The sequence below is a fragment of the Carettochelys insculpta genome, chromosome 26 (genome assembly GCF_033958435.1).
Source record: "Carettochelys insculpta isolate YL-2023 chromosome 26, ASM3395843v1, whole genome shotgun sequence".
Lineage (NCBI taxonomy): Eukaryota > Metazoa > Chordata > Testudines > Carettochelyidae > Carettochelys > Carettochelys insculpta.
In genome coordinates, this window is record NC_134162.1 from 5,860,483 (window position 1) to 5,882,574 (window position 22,092).

Here is a 22,092-nt window from a genome sequence, read left to right on the forward strand (position 1 = left end):
AGCAATATGGACAGCGGGAGCATTCCCCTCCCCCAGGACCTTTCCTCCTACAAGACTGGGCTGCCTGTTGAGCCATCCACATTCTGCCCGAAAACGCAGGCACTCGGACTGGAACTTAAGGGAGTCCCACATGGCCCCCTTGAGCTCTGCCTTACACCAGGGTGGATCAGTGTAACTCCACTGAACTGGGGCTCTACCGAGGGCATAGCTCAGCCTGTTCCTGTTCCTACCGCTCCAATTTGGCAACCAAGCTTCTGTTGTTGAGAGAAGTAGGACTGGGACCTGAAACTTGCCACTGGCGGAACAGATGGGGTGGGGTTACACGGCAAATTATCCTCCAGGCTGAAGGAGCCTGGAAGGTACATTGGAGGGAAGAACTAAAAGTCGAGGAAAAATGCCACTGCAGGAGAAATGGCTCAGCGAGTGGAAATGACCTATGCAACGCATTTAAACGGATGAAACCAACACGCCTGAACAACAGAATGGCTCAGGATAAATGAGAGACAAACCACTACCCGGGAGTTCCTTATTCTGGTCATTGCCATAATCAGGGAAGAGTTTGCCTCCCGGGGTAGACGTGAGCCTGAGGAGGGGGGTAAGGGTGAGTCGTGGGAATGACAGAATTTTGTGGAGCCTTGCTAACCAACCTGTTAGCCGTAGCCCTGGACTCCAGCTCACACCAGCTGATTCAGCTCATTGTAGGAGTACTCCAACTAGCTGCCCTCCCTACCCAGGGCTCACCCAGTTTCCGGGCTGCTCTGATGGGTGTTGTCAGCAGGGATTTAGGGATATTTGGAAGGAGCTACTAATTTAGGTTTGATTTGCTAATCTAACTTGAAAATCAAAGGCCTGTTCCGACACCCTGATCGGTTTAAACACCATGGAGCTAGAGAGATGCTGCGGGTCTACAGGTAGGTCTGGGATTCCTGCTGATAACCCAAGTAAATTTAACAAGATTTTTCTTTATTTTCCTTGCACAGCAGGTTGGTTTAAAACAAATAGTTGAATTGATATAGAAGTACAAAGTGAGTGATATTGAATAATAGAGAGAGCCAATATAGACTTGCAGACGATATACTTCTTCACTATTTGAGCCCGGCGTATTGATTACGGTTTGCATTACAGTTCATATCTCGATAAAGTACAATATTCCCTTCCTCTCAAGGATCCTAGGAGGTGAGGGTAGTAAAAGACAGACCAGGTGCCAGAGAAAAGAAATTAAATTGAGGCAAGAATCTTAGAAACCCTTTGAGGAGCCAGGTATGAGCCTCCTTTTCCCACTCGCCATGGGGTATTATGGTCCCTTTTATGTCACCTTAACCCTACTGCCCCAATACCAAACTAGGCATTGGCACCCTAGGAATTTCTGGGCTACACAGCTGTGATTGGTGACATTCATTTGCGGTGTCATCCTGAATTTGCATGAAGTGTGATGTCATGGGCCTCGTCCGTAAGTTCCCAGAAAAAGCAAGAGTACCCAGAAATGCCACCTTGCCTTACTTCGAACAGGGTGGGTGCGCCCCAGAGGTTTGATGATGTTCATCTCTGACACATAGCTTCCATGACAACCACCCCTTTTTATGTTAGCATGTGGTTAGAAGCCTACGACTTCACAGATCCAGGGCACAGGTCAGACAGGCGCTGATAAGATCTGCCTTTATGCCTTGTATCTAGGGGTGAAAATATAGGGGAAACCAGAAAAACCCTTGCAGCAAGCTAATTGTTGCAGAGCAGAATCCTCTGCAGGTCTCTTGTGGTTACTCGAAATGGAACGTAACAAGAACATAAGTTTGCCTTTTTCTAGGTCAAGCCACCTGTGCACTGAGTTCACTGCACTGCACTTATAGGTACAGAGAAGCTTTAAACCAATAGGCCTTATAAGCTGGCAGGCTGCTGCATTGAGCCCTGGAGAGTGGAGCAGGGAACCCCAGGGCAGGCCGACTCATTGCTGCCAGGTCCGGGCTTGCGCCAGCAGGAAGGGAGGGGCTGAATACGCAGGGTGCTGAGCAGGGCAGGTTAGGTAACGGGATTAACTAGTCCCATCCAAGCCCCTGCGGCGTGGGCTGAAAGCATCGGAAGAGGCAGTTTGTAGCCCTGACTCTGACTTTCCCAGATGTCATCCCCCCAAGAATTGAGACCGAGCAGTGGAGAATCAGGCTCCAGGTGTTGCCCAGCACAGCAATTCTAGGCCAGCGGGTCAGGGCAGAGGCTGTGCGCCTGGGCAGTTACCTCAGGCGGGCTGGGGAGCGCATTGCCGTCAGATGGTGTCTCTCCTAAGCAGCTCGGGGTTGAAATCTCGCCTTGGAGGCTGAGCAGTGTGGCTCTGGAGTTCCCAGTATAGCTGGCCCAGCCCCCTGCTGCTGTGTAAGCCAGGCCTGGCCACACCAAAGGCCTGTGGGAGCAGGAGGGGTCCCCGGGCTAACGCGGCAATTCTGCAGGCTTTGTAGGGAGCCAGAGGAGACCCAAGCCAGCGTGGGACGTCCCCGTGAGCCTACAGGGCTGGCGGCGTTCTGTGACGCCCGAGAGCACCAGGCCTGCGTGCCCCCAAGAGGTGCTGGGCTCACTTTGCCACTCACCCTGGCTTCATCCTGACAGGACTCCACTGATGGCAGTGGAATGGCTCCTGGTTGCGATGGGTGTTGGGCTGTTAAAGGTGAACCGGTCGGGGCTGGAGCAGCTCCTTGCCCATGGGGCAGGGGGTTGCTTCAGCCCTGCAGGGCTGTTGCTGCCGACAGGGTGCTCCAAGCTGGCCAGAGCCGTCCCCATCTGCAGCAGTGAGGGGAGCAGAGCGGCTGGATGGGGATCTGGGCTGGAGCGTCCCTAATGAGCGTGAGCCAATGGAGCGTCAGTCACACTGCGCTAACTCCAGTGCGTGAATCGCTCGATGCAGGGATGGGCGTGGGGGGAGTTCGCTGGCCCGCTTCAAGCAGGAGCTCAGACGACAACTTCAAAACAGGCTCTTGGGCCTTAAAATCTAGGCAGCCAGAAATCTGGGCTGCCCTGGCTTCCCTGCTACTGGTGCTGCAGGGCTCGTACAGCCTGTGCTGCTGCTTTGCTGCCAGCGCTCTTGGAGCCAGTTGGATGACGGCTAGCTCTGGTGTGCCTGTGTGAGCTGCAGGTGCTCCTCGGATTGTGGAGCTGTACGGTACCCACAGGGGCTTATACTTGTGAACTGTGTTCCCCGTGAGCGGTTTGCTTGGGCGGCCATTCAGGGGAGATTCATCTGCCGCCCCGCTGATTAGCAGGGCAGGTAGGTGTTTTGTTTGTACCGGTGGTGCACGTTTGCCCAGGCCTCGGTGCACGTAGAAATTATTCTGCACGTGGACATTGAAAAGCAGCACACGGATGGCAAAAATGAGAGGGAACGGTCCCTGGGAACGGCCCTGCTTCCCGAGCTGATCACGTACGAGGCTTTAGCCCCTTCTCTCTCCTTCCATCCCTGCCCTGCGTGGACGGCACCATGCGCTGCTCCAGCTTGCTTTCAGCACAAGGAAGCGTCTTGAAACCATGTGCTGTGGACACATGCTCTTGCCCCTACTATAACAGTATACACACCTTGGGGTGTGTGTGCTACACTCGCTTGCCCAGCGTTACATAGCGTGATCTGTCCAGCTCTCTTGGGTCCTGTAGGAAGGCATTACAGTGACAGCTGTTGTCTCCTGTAGAACCTCCCCAGAGGCCTGGTTGCCAGGCCATGAGCTCCTGAAATCCTATTACCAAGTTTCACGAGAAATAAAAAGTCAGTCATCTCGGTAGCTCGCCGCCTCTCCCCAGCCGCCGAAATCCTACACGGACCTGCCTGTGCCAAAGGCTGGGCCCCTGCTGAGCTGCTGGGTAGCAGAGAAAATTAATTGGAAAGGTGGATCGACTTCATTGCACTCAGCTATTTTTGTGGGGTTGCGCCAGGATTTTCTGAGGCGGATTAACAGGCAGCCTCAGCTCAACAGAGTCCGATCGGTAGCTGGTCACATCTCACATTCAAAACCCACAGCCTGGGTGCGGAATTTTCGAGTCTGTGCTGACGAGGAGGAACATCTGCACGAGCAGACAGGACGGCTCCAGCTTCACACATGCCAGTAAGGTGTCTTGGTGCTCCTAGTCTGGGTCCCAGCTGACGCCTGCCTGAGCCCTTGCCTTCCTGTGAGTCACAGCCCTGCTGGCCGTTTGTCATGCCCCTCCAGTCGGAGATCCTGCGGGAGGTGTGGACCTCGGACAGGTGAGTGTTTGGTTCCTTCCGCTCCCGACTGCTCACAGACATTAGACGTGGTCCTGATTGCAGACGGAAAGTGCTTGTGTTGGGTTGGGTCAGTTTAACGTGCAGATCAGCTGATGCAGCAGAATACTGCAGGTGTGGTTTCTGTCTCAGGAGCTTCTCTACCCCACCCTCCTTCCCAGCAGGCAGGGAGCACTGCCTCATTCAAACACAGCCTTCCCCTGGGACTGTGCACCCTAGGATAGACCCTGCTCCTGGTCTGGAGGTACCTTGCTCCTTGGGAAGGCCATCTGTCCACGTTCATTCATGGCCTCATCCAAAGCTTGTGGAAGAAAGACTCCCACTGACAGCCAGGGGAAAGCCTCCAGTTTTAGGGTTCCTCCATAGCCTGCCGGAGAACCTCAGTCTTTCTCTGGGGACACCCCAGCCCACTTTCTCCTGTGAGGAGGGATGCCCTATGCCAATCAGTCTCAGCAGAGAGGGGAATTTCCATTTCGGGGGAAATGTCAATGGAGAGGGAGAGGTTATTTTTTCAGAATCCAAGACCAGTGGCAATTTACCAGGAGATGGAAATTCTAAAAAGCTTCAATTCGCAGCCATCAAAAAGTTTGTTTTCAGTCGTGACAAAGCGTTATGCTGTATAATGTGTATAAATACAACATTGCCGTTAATATCAGAGAACACTGGAACTGGAAGGGACCTCGAGAGGTCGAGTCCCGTCTCCTGCCCTCGCGGCAGGATGCATGACTTCAGAACATCGGAATACCTGAGTCGAAACGGAGGGAGTTGAAACAATTGAGCTGACACCAAAGGTGTTTGCCGCCTTTGTGCCCGTTGCAAATTTCAATGGAATCAAAATGTTTCCAGGAGAGGTTTTCATTTCGCCCAAACGTGCTCTGTTCTCAGGCTGGCACGTTCCCCCCAACCTGTAAGCAGGAGAGTCTGCCCAACTACGAGTGGAGAATAGCGAGCTGCCTGGGGATGGGGCTGGCAGGGCTGGGGGTATGGAAGCATTGTGCTGAGTATGACTACTCTAGCAGAGAGGCTGGCTGTATCTGGGAGCATGGAACTATGGTGAGAGTCCTTACACAGCCCCTACGCTGTAGAGTCACTCGCACACTCTGGATGTGTCAGAATAGTAAACGCGGGGCTTTGCCGCTGTCCTAGCCAGTGTATTCCCTGGACTCCTATATGCACCTTCCTTAAGGTGACCATCCATCCCGTATTAGGCAGGATGATCCCATATTTGGGATGCCAAAAAGGTGCCCCGACCTATTTTTTAAAAGGGACTCATTGTCCCATATTTGGGCTGTCTCCCCGCTGACCTTTTCAAGAGAATCACTGAGCCCTGGAAGATCTGTCTGCAGTGAAACTAAAGAAGCTCAATCCATTTAGCTTAACAAAGACTCAGTGCAGAGGTGACCTGGTCTCCCTCTGGACATACCTACCAAGAGAGACGCTCTCTGATAAGGCACTGGATTCTCGCAGGCAAACGATCCAATGGCTGCGAGCTGAAGCTAGACGAATTCAGACGAGAAATGAGGTATAACTTGCATTATTTATTATTTTACCGCTGTGGGTAATTAACTCCTGGAATATCTTGCTGAGTGGGTAGTTAAATCCAGGGCAGTCCTTACCCATATGCAGCTGTGTGGGGCACCTGAAAATTTGGGGCACCAGGGTGTCTTAATGCCCACCCATCCGCCTCTTCCTATCCCTGTTCTGTGGGTCTGCTTCCTGCACAGGAGCTAGGTAACGGTGAAAAGGCCAGCTAGAACTATTCGTAGAAGCTGTGAAAGAGTCATCCAAGTGGTAACAAAGCCATTTAACAGGCATGTGCCAACCCCGAATACGTACTGACCGTTTCTGAATGTAGTATGTTAGTCGACAGGGCCCTAGTTTAAAATTTGCTTTAAAACTATTTCATTCATGTGCTGCTGAAGATGATAAAATCACGTCCCTAAAAAATCCTCATGGGCTGCCCTCTGGCACAGGGGCATCAGTGTCATAGTATTGTGTAGGCCCCCGGAAATCCTCTGGATGTGCTGCGGCGTCTCTTCCTAGAAGATGCTGTCTGGTTCAGCCAGCCGTCAGGGGCTTGAATGAGTCACTCGCTGATATTCTCTGGCCAGGGCTAGGCAGGAAGTCGGAGAGCTTGATCATAGTGGTCCCTTCTGGTCTGAAAAGGCACAGAAACGTGCTGCCCGGGGTTCTGCTGCCTGATGGCTGGCCCACAAGATCCCCACTGCTTTAAAACAGAGATGCACTGGAGAACAGAAGTTAACAAACTTTGCTGGCTCCACTGACGAGCTGCAGCACCCTCTGCTGGAAGGAGAGGGTCACCTCTCCGGAGGATGCAGGCAGTTTCCAACATGCCTGAGCATTGCCGTCCTGTCTATCTGCCATCAGCCATCTCCAGCCCCCATCTGCGCCGCATGAGGACTTGCTGGGATAAACTGGAATCAGACACCTCCTCTTATCTCCCCCCGACTCGCGAGCCTTAGCCACTAGAGCAGCTGTTCTGCCTGTCCTGGAACCACCTCATTGCACAGCTGGGTCTGCAAGGGGTCTATCTGGTTGGTTCATCTGCTGTAAATGCTCCCAAATTCTCTGCTACTGTGGCAAACAGCCATTGGGCCAGGAAACCATGGGAAGAGGTGGCAAGGATGGGGCTGGGAACTGAGACTGGTGGGAAATTAAAAGGGATGGGAGGCGGCATGTGGCAGCGTAGACACAGGGCATGTCCACCTCTCCTGCAGGGATCCTGTGTTAAAGGCTGGCCGTACACCAGTCTGTAGAATACACTCTGACTGCAAAGGGGTCCCTCCAGGCTAGCCCCAGAGAAGAAAGAGGTGGGCAGGGAGAGCAGGGGGCTGTGGGGGCAGGGAATGGATTCTGTCTAACCTCGGATTGGTGCAAACTCCAGGGTCAACCATTGCTTGGCTCATCCTCCGAGATTTCCTAGCAGAATGAGTCATTTTGGCTGCATCTGCTGCCCTTGCAGCGTGCTGGGTCAGCCAGGGCTGAGCACCCAGCCATTGACACCCAGCCCTTTTCAGGCATCTCCAGCTTGGCCCCAGAAATGGAGCCGCCCAATGTCACTGTCGCTTTGGGCGATGTCAGCCTTTGTCTCACTGTACTTCTTCCCCCCCTAGTGCGAATGAGGAACCCGGAAGCCCCCAGAAGCAGAAACTTCACAAGCAGGTAAGAAAATCCTCGTGATCTTCTCCAGCCCCTAGAAACCTGCCTGATTTGTGCTTTTCCCAGGCTCTTATCTCTGCAGCATCTCACGCCCCTTCGGAGAGCAGCTGCTGAGAATGCAGGAGAGTCCGACACCACAGGCTGTTTTGGGTGCCCAGCTGCGTGCGCATTCTGGGCCAGTGGCTGCTGTCAGGGCTGGGAAGATAATCAGCGTTCCCTATAAGCTGACCATTTGGGCAGCTGCTTAGGAGAGATTCAAACGCCACCCAGCTCATTAGCGCAGTGCTCAGGGCCAGCAGTGTGTGTTTTGACTGGTGGTGGACATCGTCACATGCTGCAGTGCATGTAATAAAATTTATTTCACAAACAGATGGAAAAATTAGCGGGAACTTTGTGGCTGAGAGAGTGCTTCACGGAGATGGAGTGCACCGTGGGCCTGGCTCGTGCGAGCCCAGACCTGAGGGATGGCTGCTTCTGCTCAGAAGCTGTGGCATTTGTGTGTGAGGCTCTTAGAAATAACTGTGAATTCTGAGACTGATCCCTGGCCCTGTCAGGAGCCTGTGCTAGAGGGTTCTACCCAAACACATCCACTCCAGGGCCAGGCCCCGTCTGATTTCCCTCCCCCACCTCCAGTTCAGATGGGAGCTAAATCCTGCTTCAACTCAGAACTTGGGGCCCGAGTGGGCCCATGCAAATAGGGGCTCAAACAGTCCCAATGGATCCTGGTATATCTGTGACCCCAGGTTTTGTTCTTTGCTCCTTCCTTCCAACATGAGAGCTGAGCCTCCTCCATTCAAATGGACCATCCAAAGCCTGCTTTTGGTGCTTCGCAGGTTTCATTGTTCCCCAGGCCAAAGCAAAGGTTATTTTAGAGACGCTGGAAAAAAGGCGCTTTCAGTACGGCTGATGGCTGGGGTCAAAGGTATGGCAGCTGAGCTCCAAGGCTGTAGTGCAGAAAGGTGTTCACATCCAAACTGGGCTGAGCAATTAAAACACGCCTGGCAGGCTGTGTGTTGGCTGCTCAAGGAAGCGTGGTCAGCCGGCGTTCCCCAAGTTGTCCTGTTTTTTGGAATTGTTGATACTCAAGAGCCTGGCTGCTGCTTCTGCACAACAGGGGGAAGTGTTTGAAAAAGCTTATTAGCATTATAGGCAAATGCCAAAGCACAACGAGAGGATAGAGGCAAACAGCTCCAAGATCAAGCCCGGGGTCTTCTCGCCACTCGGAATGAAAACGGTGCTGCTCACAGCGCTCCCTGTAAGCTGAGTGCTTGGGCGGCCACGCAGGAGAAATTTAAATCCATCCAGTTATTTAGCAGATTGTCCACAGCCTCCCACAGCCGGTAGCGTGTGTATCTCCAGACGGTGCACATCCACGCATGCCTTGGTGCACATAAAATTTATTCCGCACCCAGATTGAAAAAAATGCAAGGGCATATGGCTCAAAATCTTACAGCAGAATTTACATTGGAAGGTGATCACTTTTCAACAACAATTGCCATGTTGTTTTCATTGTCTTGGCAGGGAGGTCGTTTACTGGCTTTCTGTCTTCTCATTGAGAGCAAAAATTGTGGAGTCTGGATCGTGATGTGTGAATGAGCTGTGGCTTATTTGGTGGCCTTTGTGACCCTTTATGGTGTTTGGTCCCCCCATGAGGGCAGGGGGCTGGACTTGATGACTTCGAGGGCCCTTCCAGTTGTAATGTTCTATCATGCTACGATTACATGATGTGTTTCAGCTGTGATCTGGAGAACCAGATTCTGATCTCGGTTCCACCAGTGTAAATGCAGAGTCTACACCAGTGGTCTCAGTAGAATGAGTCCTGATTTACTCGGGTGCAACCAAGGTCAGAAGCTGACTCTGTAGCAAGGGAAATAACAAACCTAGGACTCAAAACCAAGAAGTCCTGTGGCACCTTATAGACTAACAGATATTATGGAGCATAAGCTTTCGTGCACGCATCTGATGAAGCGGGTCTTTGCCCACGAAAGCTTATGCTCCAAAATATCTGTTAGTCTACAAGGTGCCGCAAGATTTCTTCTTGTTTTTGAAGATACAGATTAACTCAGCTGTCTCTGAGACTTGAACCAAGGACTCTGGTCCTGGCTGCTTGACAGGGGCCTCAGTTCACCTTTCACATGTTTCTGAAGCAGGAGCAGGTAGATTTGGCTGGGCAGGTCAGTGCTGGGAGTTACTTATTTCAATGGCAGCTGAGAAAACCTTGACTGTACCTCCCTTCTTATCTGTGGTGTGGAAGGACCTAATTCTAAGCTCCCACTAGTTTGAACCCTGATTCACATCAATGTATGAGAGCAGAACTGTGTGCCCGGAGCTGTACTCATAAAAAATGAGGTCTGTCCACTCAGGTGATTACAGCCTATCTTTTGTCTATGCTGCGGGGTTTTTCAGAACTAACTTGTTTCAATGGTCTAACATCAAAATAAGTTACTTGTGAAAAGAGCGTTCACACTGCAAAAGCATTTTGAAATTGAGTGTTTACACTAGAGAACCCAATTTGAAATAAGACCAATGATGGGACACCTCCCCGGAGGCCAATTAAGTTGTAATTATCTCAGCTTAGTACACACTGAGTCCATTTTGAAATCGAAAAGGGCTGGGGTCAGCAAAAATCATGCTTTTCAGTAGAGCTACTATTCCAAGTTAAGTGCCCTGTTATTCCAGAATAACAAGCTCTGTAGGGTGGATGCAAGGGCTGGTTTGTTTGCTTGCGTGTTTGTTTGTCCCAGAAAAAATTTTTTCCATCAAAAAACAAAAAACCCCACAGTGTAGACAAGCCCTTAGATCCAGATGAAAACTGAAGTGGGGTTTGTTTGGAAGTGACAGAAAATATTTTTGTACCATTTATAAAACAATCTGTATTTGTCATTACTAAGTTGACACACAAGCTCTGCTAGCCAGGTGGGATCTTATAGTTCCTAATTCATGACTTAATCCCTCCGGCTAATCTTTCAGTAATGATTTGCTTTCCAGGTGCTTCAGAAGGGATGAGAGAAAATATGTCTAGCCACCATTACTAATGGAGGTAGACAAAACTCTGTGTTCTCAGTGAGACTGCTGGATGCAGCCCCTTGCTTGTGCAGAGTCTGGCAGAATGGGGCTTCCAGCCTCCCAGCCTCTGCTGCTGCAACAACCAATAATCATGTCCTCAAAACGCTTTCACCTGTGAAACTGCTGGTGCTGGGGTGCAGGGGGGGGCTGAACTTTATTAATGGGGGGGGGCCACTGACCCCCACTTGTGCCTCCCCCAACTGCTCTCTGTTAACCAGAATATCTGAGTATCCGTCAAACTCCTGATCTTGGGGCTGCCAGATATGAAGGAGTTTACTGTAAGTGCTTTCTGCCTACCTGACTCTTCCCTTCCCTTTGAACTGGATGCAAAGGGCGGCAGAGCAGAGATGGACAGGGAGCTGCTATTCTCATTAGGATCTAACTGGGGGATCCTGCAGTTTGCATCAAAGCAGAGCCTGAAGAGTTTGTGCCCATCAAAATTTTTTTAACGAGCGCATTGCAAATGTATAAACTATCTGGAATGGAAACCAGGGGCCAAGGCCTCATCTTCTCAATTGTCTGAGTCACACCGTGTTCATAAGTACTGCAGAAATAGTTGGAGCCCGAATTACTTTGCACGTCACACAGGGTGGCCACCTCTGGGGTGCTGCTCATCTGCTGTTGAACGGTGCAGAGCAACAGCACATCGCAGTTTGGGGAAAGACATGAAGGGGATCAGCGTAGCCCCTTGAAGCTGCAGGAGGAAGTAGGGAGGCAAGACTAGACAATGCAATCAGGGCAGTGGAGTTCACACCCCTTCCCTTCTCTTGCAAACTGTCCCAGGAGGCGGTTAGCATCATGTGCTGCTATTTCATTGAAGTGATTCAGACTTTCTGTGTTTCCCTTATTGTGTCGGTATCAGTTTATAATCAGCCCCAGCTCGCGGAATGAAACCACTGGAATAAGCTGATAGATGGGTCCAAGAACAGCGATCTGACCTACCGGTGAATACACCGCCAATCCAGCGAGAGGCAGTTACTCACAGCACCCTGCACCAGGCTCGGGGCTCTGAATCAGCACCTACTTCCCAAGCGTTTATTGTCTAACTAATTGCCAAGCCACGTGGTCTGTGGCTGATAAACCATTATTATTTATAGCCCCAGCTCAATGGGATTAGGTGCGGGACAGCTAATCCATCTGCTTCCTCTGTGTGACCTCAATCCCAAAGGAACTGAGTTTCACCAGCTATTTCTGGGCACCGGGGTGTCACTGAAATCTCTTTACCTGCAACCGTTCGGCTTCTGCACAGGCTGCTTCTGCCAGAGCCTGCCCAGCAGGGCCCCGTCGGTGGGTGGGGCCCCAGGCAGAACACCGACAGCGGTGGGTGGCGGATGCTATAGTCCATGGAGCGTGGGCCCTGAAGGCATGAGGCCCCAGGCAACCACCCTGCTCGTCTTCCTCTAAGGCCAGGGCTGGTTTCTACTACTCCCCGGCTATAAGGCAATATCCCTCCTTCACTGCACCAGCTCAAGATGGGCGTTAGGGCCTCAGGACTATGCTGGGCCTGGGCGAATGGCTGAAGTAAGCCTGTTCCGCCTGTGCTCAGCTGTGTTTTGCTGTCCCGGAGGAGAGCTGTGAAGTGGGTAACAGCTCCTGGGTCTTTCCCCCAGCCTTTGCCTGCCCCACCCCCAGGACTTTCTTGAATCGCTCCCCTTCCGTCGTCTCCCTGCTTGAAAAAGAAATACTTGAGTCCCAGCTGCTGTGCCCAGCCCCAGCGTTAATCGCCACGTGTAGCCATGCTGCTTGCACAGACGGAGAGCTCACCTGTGACATCCCTGGAACGCACCTGAGAGAGCATCCTGGCCTCGGGAGTGGCGGGCATGTCCTGCCCAGGGATTATTCCTTCTCCACCAGGTGCAACGAAGGGGAAAGCCAAGGCTGAGGATAGGTCCTGATTTTCTTCTCCCCTGGTATGGATAGTGCCTTGGCAGGCCCAGCTGCAGTACCTTACTGGCTGGTGCTGTACCAGCTATAGACCTCCCTGGAGGCGGATGGAACCGGAGTACACCATGCTCTGTATCCCCTGGTTAGTGATCTCTGCCTCCCAATCCCTGGGCATTTCCTAACTCTTTTTTCTGTTTCTCTCCCTTTGCTTCCATTCATTGGCCCTCCCGGTGGTAAGTCATTCTGCTTTACAAACCCGTCCTTTACAGGTAGGTCAGAACCAACCCCCAGAGCCAGATGCTGCCCCTAGATTTGGGGCCATTCCAGTGCCAGCACCATCCCACTGTCTGTAGCAGGCTGGCCTGAAACCCTGGATCAAACTTTGAGGAAGTTCTGATGCAGGTCCAGACTCCACCGCCTGGGCCCCACCTCTGTTGATATTTAAATTCAGTGACGTGTTGGCAAATAACAGGTAAGATTTCCCAGGGAGCAGAGGGAATGTCTGATGAAGAAAGGCCTGAATTTGGAGCCACCTGGGCAGCCAACAGGTATGCAGATACTTAGTCCCAGAGCTTTGCATGCTTCTAAGCAGGACCGGTTATATGGGTAACAAGGCGATTTAGATTTATAATAGTTCGGGAAAGGCCATCAACCCTCCTGGGCCTGAGCCAACCTCAACCACTCAGGGTCCAGGGGAAACTTCCCGTTGGGGCAGGGCATCCCATAACTACCTACCCAGGGGTTTCTTGCCCCTTACTCTGATGCAGCTGGTGGTGGCCAGCATTGAAGCCAGCGTCCTGAGCTAGATGGAACAATGCTCTGATCAAGCCAGACAGTTCCTCTATTCCCAAGGGCCTACATGTTGAACCAGAAGAAGAGGGAAGCCCACCTGCTCTGAGACCTGGGTGACGTTAGAGGGAAGCTCACTGCGCTGTTGGCTAATCTGCAAGAAGCTGAAAAGCCAGAGGAAGAGCTCTGTGCAAGCTTGAAAGCTTCTCGCTCTCACCCATGGAAGTCGGTCCAATCTAACGCCAGGTCTACACTAGACCTTACAGTTGATTGTCAATACGCAATTCTAGGTGTGGCGGTTGCATAGCTGGAATTGAATTATCTACAGTCAACTTATCTGGCCATTCTCGCTGAGGGCCGTCGACAGGAGACTCCCCCGTTGGCCTCCCTTATTCCGCGCGCGATTGGGAAGTACAGGGTTTGACTGCCGACCATTGACGTTTCTATTCTGTGCATCCCCACAACGTGGAGAAGATCTATGGAGACTGAAGGACAACAATTGGGGTACCCATGGAGTCAGCTAGAAGTTTTGTCTCGAGGCAGAGTGAAGTGGAGGAGAGTTACAGATGAGCTATGCTCCACTTGGAGAACAAAGGTTTAAATCAAGCAAGTCTGGTTTAATTCTTCATTTGTTCCCCATGAGGAGAAGGCCTAATCCCTATCTCCTGGCTCTGACCTAATTAACGCTGCTTTTGACACTGATGTAACTCCCTCGGCTCCGGGGACTCTCTTCTGACCCAGGTCGGTGTGACAGGGAATGCTGGAGCGCTCCCTTTCATATTTATGCTGGACATTTCAACAGTTGATCACAGCATGATCACGAAATGCCAGAGACTGGTCTGCGTTGGCTATCTAGAACGTCAAGTCATCTGCTCTCCGGGCTCTTGGCCAGCATCCCCTAGTCGCTTTTCTCTGTCTTACCTTGGCTCTGGATCCGGATTATGAGATCCAGTGTAGTGAGTATTACCCTGCTGTGTTGGGGAGATTGTTCCACGGTGCTCGTTCTAGGACTGGAGGCAATTATTTCTACTGCTCATTGGCTTGTTTTTGTAGCCAACAGATGCTGCCTAATCAAGAATCCCATTCTTCAGCCGTAGAGGTTTGGGGGAAACTCTGACCTGAGGACCATGGAAGAAACATAATCCATACCGCCCTCTAGGCGCAAGAAAGACTTGTGGGCAAAGTACAAAGCTCAGCGTGGAAGAAGGGAATTTTGCTTCAAAAAGATTTTGGCAGACAAAATTTGGAAAAGAATATGTCCCAATGTAAATTTTCTTTTGTTCTCTCAAGCTGCTTCCCTGAGGCACACACAGTTAATCCTGAGAAGGATATTTCTTCCTTGAGTGTCCCTGTGGGTGCTCCACGATAGGTGTCGGGCTCGCCCCGGCGCCGCAGGTCGGATCTTTTCAGCAGTTTCTGCCGGACCGCACATGCACCGGCGCACGCCACTCCCTTGCGCGCTCCCGGCCACGTGCGCGATCCGGTCCCCGCCAGTTCCTCTTTAACCGCCATCGGCTGCAGACGGAATCCGCTCAGGCTACGGCCAGAGTTAGCGTATTTAATGTTTTTAAAGTGTTTAGAGTTTCTTTTTCAGTCTTTTAGCTTAAGTTAGCTTGTTACTGTTTTCAAAAAAAAAAAAAAGAAAAGAGAGTAAAAAGTAAAGTTTTGCAGCCTTAGTAGCAAGCGGAGCAGCGGACGCCCGGGGACGTAAGGCCATTAGGCCTCCTGCCGCAGCAGGCTGAGTCCGAGAGGGGAACAGGCACAGAGAAGGTGCTAAGTACCCTATTAACAACTCAAAGACTCACCACAATGTCATCTTCAGGATTCAAAAAGTGTGAGTCAGGCCGCGAAGCAATGCCAGCCTCCGATGGGCACAGTCAGTGCATTAGGTGCCTTGGGGAATCTCATGTCACCCAGAAATGCTCCTTCTGCGCAAAGCTCACAGCCAGAGCAAGGAAGGACAGAGAGATGCGGCTGAAAATGCTGCTCTTTGACAAGGCCCTCCAGCCAGACGCGCCGGAGCGGCCTCAGCAGGAGGGACCCGCAGGGGCCCACAAAAGGAAAGCTGCTTCCCTAACCCCATCAGTGCAAAAACGGAGGAAGCTTTCACCAACCCGATCCCTGCCGGCAGCCACAGCGAGTGGGACGGGTGGAGTGCATAGCCCCCAGCCGCAGTCACAGCTGAGCGGCGGCGGCGCGGAGACGCACGTGGCAGAGGCTGAGCCTCCGATAATCAAACAGCCGCCCCGCACCGCGGGCAGGGCGGCGGCCAGGCAAGCGCCGGAACCGGCGGCACCGCAGCTAGTGGCACCAATGCCCAGGGAACCGGCGGTGCAGAGCTCACAGGCACGCGGCCTGCAGGCACCGGGGGAGACCACCCGCGCGGCACAGACAGCGGGGCCGAGATCCCCGACACGGAAAGGGGCGGAGCCAGCCCCACAGGGGAGGGGAAAGGCAGCACAGAAAACCCGGCACCGCAGCCCTTCTCCAGACAGGGCTGCAGGGCTACTCGCTCTAAGCCCTCCACTTATGCTGCGGACTCCAATGAGGTGGCAGGGGTCACCTCCAGTATACCCTGAGCCCCCATCCCCATTCCTACAGCCAGCATCACCATGGCTCAGACCACCATCGCCTTTCCTGGGCTTTGAACCCCTGGAGTACTGCCACAAATCAGTCTCTCCATTATCTCAATCACCCAGACGATCTCGCTCCCCCAGACGCAGGGGGTATGCGCCTCCAGAGTGGTCCAGGTCTCCATCTCCGGAACAGTGCCCGTGTTGCCATGGTCGCCCCTATCACGCGCGGCATAGACACCATAGGCATACTCCCAGGGACAGATCCCCCCAGATGGCTCAATATCCCCGAGGGCAATCGCGGACGGGGACGGAAACGCAGATATCTCGGGGGGAGTTGATTCTGGAACCCCGAGATTTTCCCTCGCAAGTATCTAGCGAGAGGATGTATCACCGTCAACAGGACCCAGAGGGGTCCAGAGAGGCTTACCCTAGCGGTTCCTCGCTATCTTCCCCTGACGAGGCCACGGCCCCAGGGGACGTCCATCCTCCGGACGATCTCAAACAGTTCCAAGAGCTGTTTAAAAGGGTGGCCTTCACACAAGGCATCCAAACAGCAGAGGTGCAGGAGAAACACCATAAGCTCCTTAAAAACCTGAGACCTCCGGCCTCTTCCAAAATAGCTATTCCGCCGATGAAGCAATCATGGAGTTCGCCACCACAATATGGCAGACCCCTGCGTCCACTCCGCCTATAGACAAGAGAGCGGATAAGAAGTACTTCGTCCCGACGAAGGGCATGGAGTTCCTGTTCAGCCACTCGCAACCAAATTCTCTGGTGGTGGAATCGTCTCAACAGAGGTCAAAAACTTCTCAGTACAAGACAGGGGGAACGGACAAGATGCCAAGAAACTAGAGTTGATCGGCAGAAAGGTCTACTCCTCCTCTACCCTACTGTTGAGAATGGCGAATTACGCAGCGCATCTAGCGAACCATAATTTCGACAACTATGCCAGGCTGACTTCCCTCATGGACTCGCTTCCTGAGGACACGAAGCCGGTGCTCAAGGCCATCGTGCAGGAAGGCTACGCAGCCTCAAGGACAGGAGTTCAGATCGCCCTAGACGTAGCGGATACGGCAGCACACTCAACGGCTACGGCAGTGGTCATGCGCAGGGAGTCTTGGCTCCAGACATCGGGTATCCCGAGGGATCTGCAGGCAAAGATCGTTGATCTCCCCTTTGACACGCAGAAGCTGTTTGCAGTATCAACCACAATATCCCCAGTACCACAGGGGCTACAAGCAAGGGCGACATCAACAGCACCAACAGTACAGAACTCCCAGGCGACGTTCTCAACAGAGCCGTGCGTCCTCGGGGCAGGGTCAAAGGCCACAAGTTTGACACACAGATTGAGGGCTGCACTATCACTACCATCGCGCAATGTCATCCAAAGCTACTGTTCCACCATCGCCTCCGACCGCTCTACGACTAGTGGTAAAAGATCACCACAGACAAATGGGTACTGGAGATCATAGCCACGGGTTACGCGATTCCCTTCCAGTCGCTCCCACCGCCACGACCTCCACCCAGACCCCACCTAAAGGATGCCTCCCACAAAGTGAGACTCAAGCAGGAGGTAGACCATCTTATGCTTATAGGGGCAGTGGAAAGAGTGCCGGAGCAACTCCGAGGGAAAGGGTTCTACTCAAGATACTTCCTCACAGAGAAAAAGACAGGAGGCTGGAGGCCCATCCTAGATCTTCGAGGCCTCAACCGGTACTTGCGCAAGCAACGCTTTCGGATGATCACAGTTGCCTCTATACTTATGGCACTGGACGATAGAGATTGGTTTGCAGCCCTCGACTTACAAGACGCGTATTTCCACATAACTATTCACCCGGCTCACAGGCGTTTTCTCCGGTTTATGGTAGGCAAAGAACATTTTCAGTACAAGGTTCTGCCGTTCGGCCTCTCCTCGGCCCCCAGAGTCTTCACCAAGACCTTGGCAGTGGTGTCAGCCTACCTGCACAGACAGGGGGTGTTTATATTCCCATATCTGGACGACTGCCTACTGAAAGGGGCCTCGAAGGAGGAGGTACTTCGCATAATACGCGTCACAGCAGACACGTTCTCTTCGCTGGGCCTGGTCATCAATCTGGCAAAATCAAAGATAGACCCCGCACAGGACAGAGTTCATAGGGGCACGTATAAATTCCATCACAGCAAGGGTTTATCTACCAGATGCCCGCTTTCGCGCCATTGGTTCCCTCATGCAAGTCATCACCTTCAGCCCTACGGTGCCGGTTCTGACGTGCTTACAGCTGCTGGGCCACGTGGCGGCAGCAGCAACGTTTGTGGTACAGAACGCCCGATTGCATATGCGCAGCATGCAGCACTGGCTGGCGAGCGTCTACAAACCGGCAGCACACACCATCCACAGGGTGGTGTCGCCCACGACAGAGGTGCGCAGATCCCTGCAATGGTGGGTGAACCCCATGAACATGCTAACAGGGGTGCCCTTTCACCAACCACAAATATCTGTTTTTTCTCACTACTGACGCCTCCCACATAGGGTGGGGAGCACACATGGGCGAAAAGGTGACGCAAGGACTGTGGTCCTCCACAGAACAGTCACTGCGCATAAATATACTGGAGCTCAGAGCAGTGTTCAACGCCTGCAAACACTTTCGAGACCATATACAAGGCAAAGTAGTCGGGATCAGTACAGACAATACCTCCACCATGTTTTATATAAATCGGCAAGGAGGAGCTCGGTCCCGTGCCTTATGTGCGGAAGCAGTCCGGTTGTGGAACTGGTGCATCGCCAACAATACAACCTTGAAAGCCTCGTATTTACCAGGCGCTCACAATGTGAAGGCAGACCAGCTGAGCAGGCGCTTCGCACTCACACACGAGTGGCAGATCCGTTCCGATCTGCTATGACCGATTTTTCACGCATGGGGATTTCCCCAGATAGACCTGTTTGCCACTCAACACAACAGGAAGTGCCCACAATACTGCTCCAGGGCAGGACTGGGACGGGGGTCCCTGGGGGACGCATTCGCGATCTCGTGGAGGGGCCCCCTGCTCTGCGCATTTCCTCCCACAGTGCTTATCCACAAAGTCTTGCAGAAAGCCAGGAGAGAGAGAGCCCGAATGATCCTAGTAGTCCCAACGTGGGATCGACAGCAATGGTTCCCCTTACTCCTGCGCATGTCGGACCGTCCACCGATGCCCCTCCCGGTGGCGCCGGATCTGCTCACGCAAGCCCAGGGGTCCATAGTGCATCCACACCCCCGAGGCCTGCGACTGCAAGCATGGTTAATCCATGGCTCAGCTCCCAAGAGAGCACGTGTACGGAGGGAGTGCAACAAGTCCTAGAAAGTAGCAGGAGGACTTCCACCAGGAAGACCTATAAACAAAAGTGGACTCGATTCACTGCATGGTGTTCTACCAAGCTATTAGCCCCCCTTGCTGCGCCTATACCTGTAATACTAGAGTATTTACTGGACCTCAAGAGAGGCGGACTCTCCCTATCCTCGTTGAAGGTCCACCTTGCCGCTATATCGGCTTTCAGACATGAAGAGGAAGGGCACACGGTGTTTGCCCATCCCATGGTTACCAGGTTCCTCAAAGGGCTGGTAAACCTATACCCCCCTCGGAAACTGCTTCCACCTTCTTGGAGCTTGGACCTGGTGCTTAATGCGCTAACGGGACCACCGTTTGAGCCCTTAGCCACGGTTTCCCTCCGTCTCCTTACGATAAAGACGACCTTCCTTCTTGCAATCACGTCAGCTCGCAGGGTGAGCGAGCTTGCGGCAGTTATGGCAACGCCACCCTGCACAGTATTTTCCAAGGAGGCGGTAACCTTACGGCTGCATCCAGCCTTTGTTCCCAAAGTTTCTTCAGAGTTTCATATTAACGAACCTATAGTTTTACCCTCGTTTTATCCAAAGCCTCATAACTCCAACAAAGAGGCGCGCCTACACCTCCTGGACGTGAGGAGGGCGCTGGCTTTCTATATAGACAGGACTAAGTCCTTCCGGAAAACGGATAGACTCCTAGTCTCTCTCGCTCCCAAATCAAAAGGAGAAGGTCTCTCTTTGCAGAGAATCTCGAAGCACATCGTATCCTGCATAAAAATGTGCTACGAACTTAGAAAGACTCCTTTACTGGCCCCGCCTAGGGCTCGCTCCACTAGGGCGGTGGCGGCATCAACAGCCTTTTTCAAGGGCATTGCGCTAAAAGACATTTGCAGAGCGGCGACCTGGTCATCCTATGACACCTTCGCCAAGCATTATGCCCTTCACAGGGTATTCCAAGAAGATACCCGTCTCTCGACAGCGGTCGTCTCGGGGACAAGCGGCACATAAACTGATTACCCACCTCCTATCTTGGGTTACTGCTGGGTAGTCACCTATCGTGGAGCACCCACGGGGACACTCGAGGAAGAAAGAGAAGTTACTCACCTTAGTAACGATGGTTCTTCGAGATGTGTCCCCGTGGGTGCTCCACCACCCGCCCATCCTCCCCGCTTCGGATCTCTGTTTAGTATTTTTCAGGAGCATCCAAGGCGGTTGGTCAAGGAACTGGCGGGGACCGGATCGCGCACGTGGCTGGGAGCGCGCAAGGGAGTGGTGCGTGCCAGCGCATGCGCAGTCCAGCAGAAACTGCTGAAAACATCCGGCCTGCGGCGCCGGGGCGAGCCCGACACCTATCGTGGAGCACCCACGGGGACACATCTCAAAGAACCATCGTTACTACGGTCAGTAACTTCTCTTTTTGGATTGTTTACATGCACACTAAAAGGAAAAAATCTCTAACAATGCAACTGCTGCTGGAGCAGGCCGAGCGAGACAACGAACGGGCACGGACGTAACTGATGAGTCCACAGGAGTGGTAATGGACTATGGATGGTTTCTGCCAGTCCAGATCATGCCACTTGGGTAGTGACCAAGAGGATTTGGCCTTGTGGTAATCAAAGGGCTGGCTGTGAAGTCAGTTAGTGGGTCAGTTTGGCCCCAGTGGACGGATTTCCAGAACACAGAGGTCATCTTCTCTGTTGGCACGAATGGTCCATCTTGACAAAGAGGTAAAAATCAGCAGTGGCATGAACTGGAACCCTAGAAAAGAGCATCCAGATGGGAGGGGGTGAAAGGAAGCATTCATGGCTGCTGCCTCTCCCATCCTGGTCTGGAGCAGGACATCGGGCAGTCTCTAGAGCTGGCTGGCTTTCCCCTTGTGTCAGGACACAATTCGCAACAAAAAAAGTGACTTCTCCATGGCAGTTCCTGACCCACCTGGGCTGGGTGCTGTCTGTGAAGCAAGACAGGGAAGAGAATGTCCAGAGAAACCTGGTTTGAGTTGTGGGCAATTGTGGCTCTCTCTGGCCACCAACCACAGCTGGGAAAAAAAATTGTGTTTGTCTCCTGTCTGCATCCAGGTGTTAATGTTTAGCTTCTAAAGGGAAACTGCCAGTTTAAACAATCAATGGGGCAGGGGCCAAACAGCAGAGGGCTTCAGAACTATGTTTTTGTAACCCCTGAGATGGTTTAAAAAGGAGGAAATTCATAACAACCAAATTCTCTTATGCGGTGGTCTGTTTCCTTCCTTCCTGATGCTTCAGATCAGCTCATTTCATGCGGGGTCCCATGCACTAGCCTAGTGGAGCAATGTTTGGGCTGGAGGTGATGCAGGGGCCCTTTGAAAAGAAATCCCCGTGCCTGGAAAACAATGCTTTCCGTTTGGTGAAGAGGAGGGAGAAAGGCTGTAAGAAAAGGGCAAATCTATTAAAGTTATTCATGGGGTTATCATCTCTTTTCCCCCCAAAAAACTTTGGTTTTGGAGCTGGCGGGGTCTTTTTAAAATGGGGGGACAGGGTTACTGCTGAAGACTGAGAAGAGACGAAAGCTCCCAGGTGCGATTCTGATGTCACTCATGCTGCTTTAACATCAGTGTGACGCCATTAATTTCAGCAGAGTTACTCCTCATTTACTCCAGTCTGAGCAAGATCTGAATCAGACCCAAGAGGATGAATGAGGAGCCCACTAAGGAAAGCCCCTTCTTCCAAGCAGTGCAGGGAGGCTCTCGGTTAGGGATTTCTTCCTCAGCGAGTTAGGTCCTGTCCCTCGGTGCTCTGTCAGCTCCCTTCCACCTGCCCCTTCAGCCCTGTCCCTCACCTGTCCTGCACTGTTGGTGTCTGGTGCCTCCCTCGCTATTTCCTTCCATCTTTCGCTGGCCAGTGCGGAGTGGCTTCGTTTCCGTAGACTAACTCTGCACCAATCTCATATATCATCTGCCCATCCTCTGTGGGGTCTGCCTCGCCTCTTCCAACCCTGCATTATGCCTAATACCCGGGGCTTGGGTTGTCGTTCGTCGTTCATTCTGGAGATATGCCCGAACAGCTGTAATTTGCACTGTATAACT

At 52.5% G+C, this 22,092-nt stretch overlaps 1 protein-coding gene across 5 annotated transcripts in view; it reads left to right on the forward strand.

Annotated features, from left to right (window-relative positions):
* Nucleotides 1-328: 328 nt before the first annotated feature.
* Nucleotides 329-22,092, forward strand: part of TULP1 (TUB like protein 1) — a 38,850-nt gene continuing 17,086 nt past the window's right edge. For 2 of the 5 annotated variants that reach the window (XM_074977353.1, XM_074977355.1), the window contains exons 1-2: nt 344-4,216; nt 7,369-7,417. In XM_074977353.1, the coding sequence (XP_074833454.1) occupies nt 4,170-4,216; nt 7,369-7,417 (96 nt within the window). In that variant the 5' untranslated portion in view covers nt 344-4,169. Of the gene's footprint in view, nt 4,217-7,368; nt 7,418-22,092 lie in introns of all 5 variants that reach the window. The other 3 variants (XR_012642568.1, XM_074977354.1, XM_074977356.1) reach the window with 3 other exon arrangements.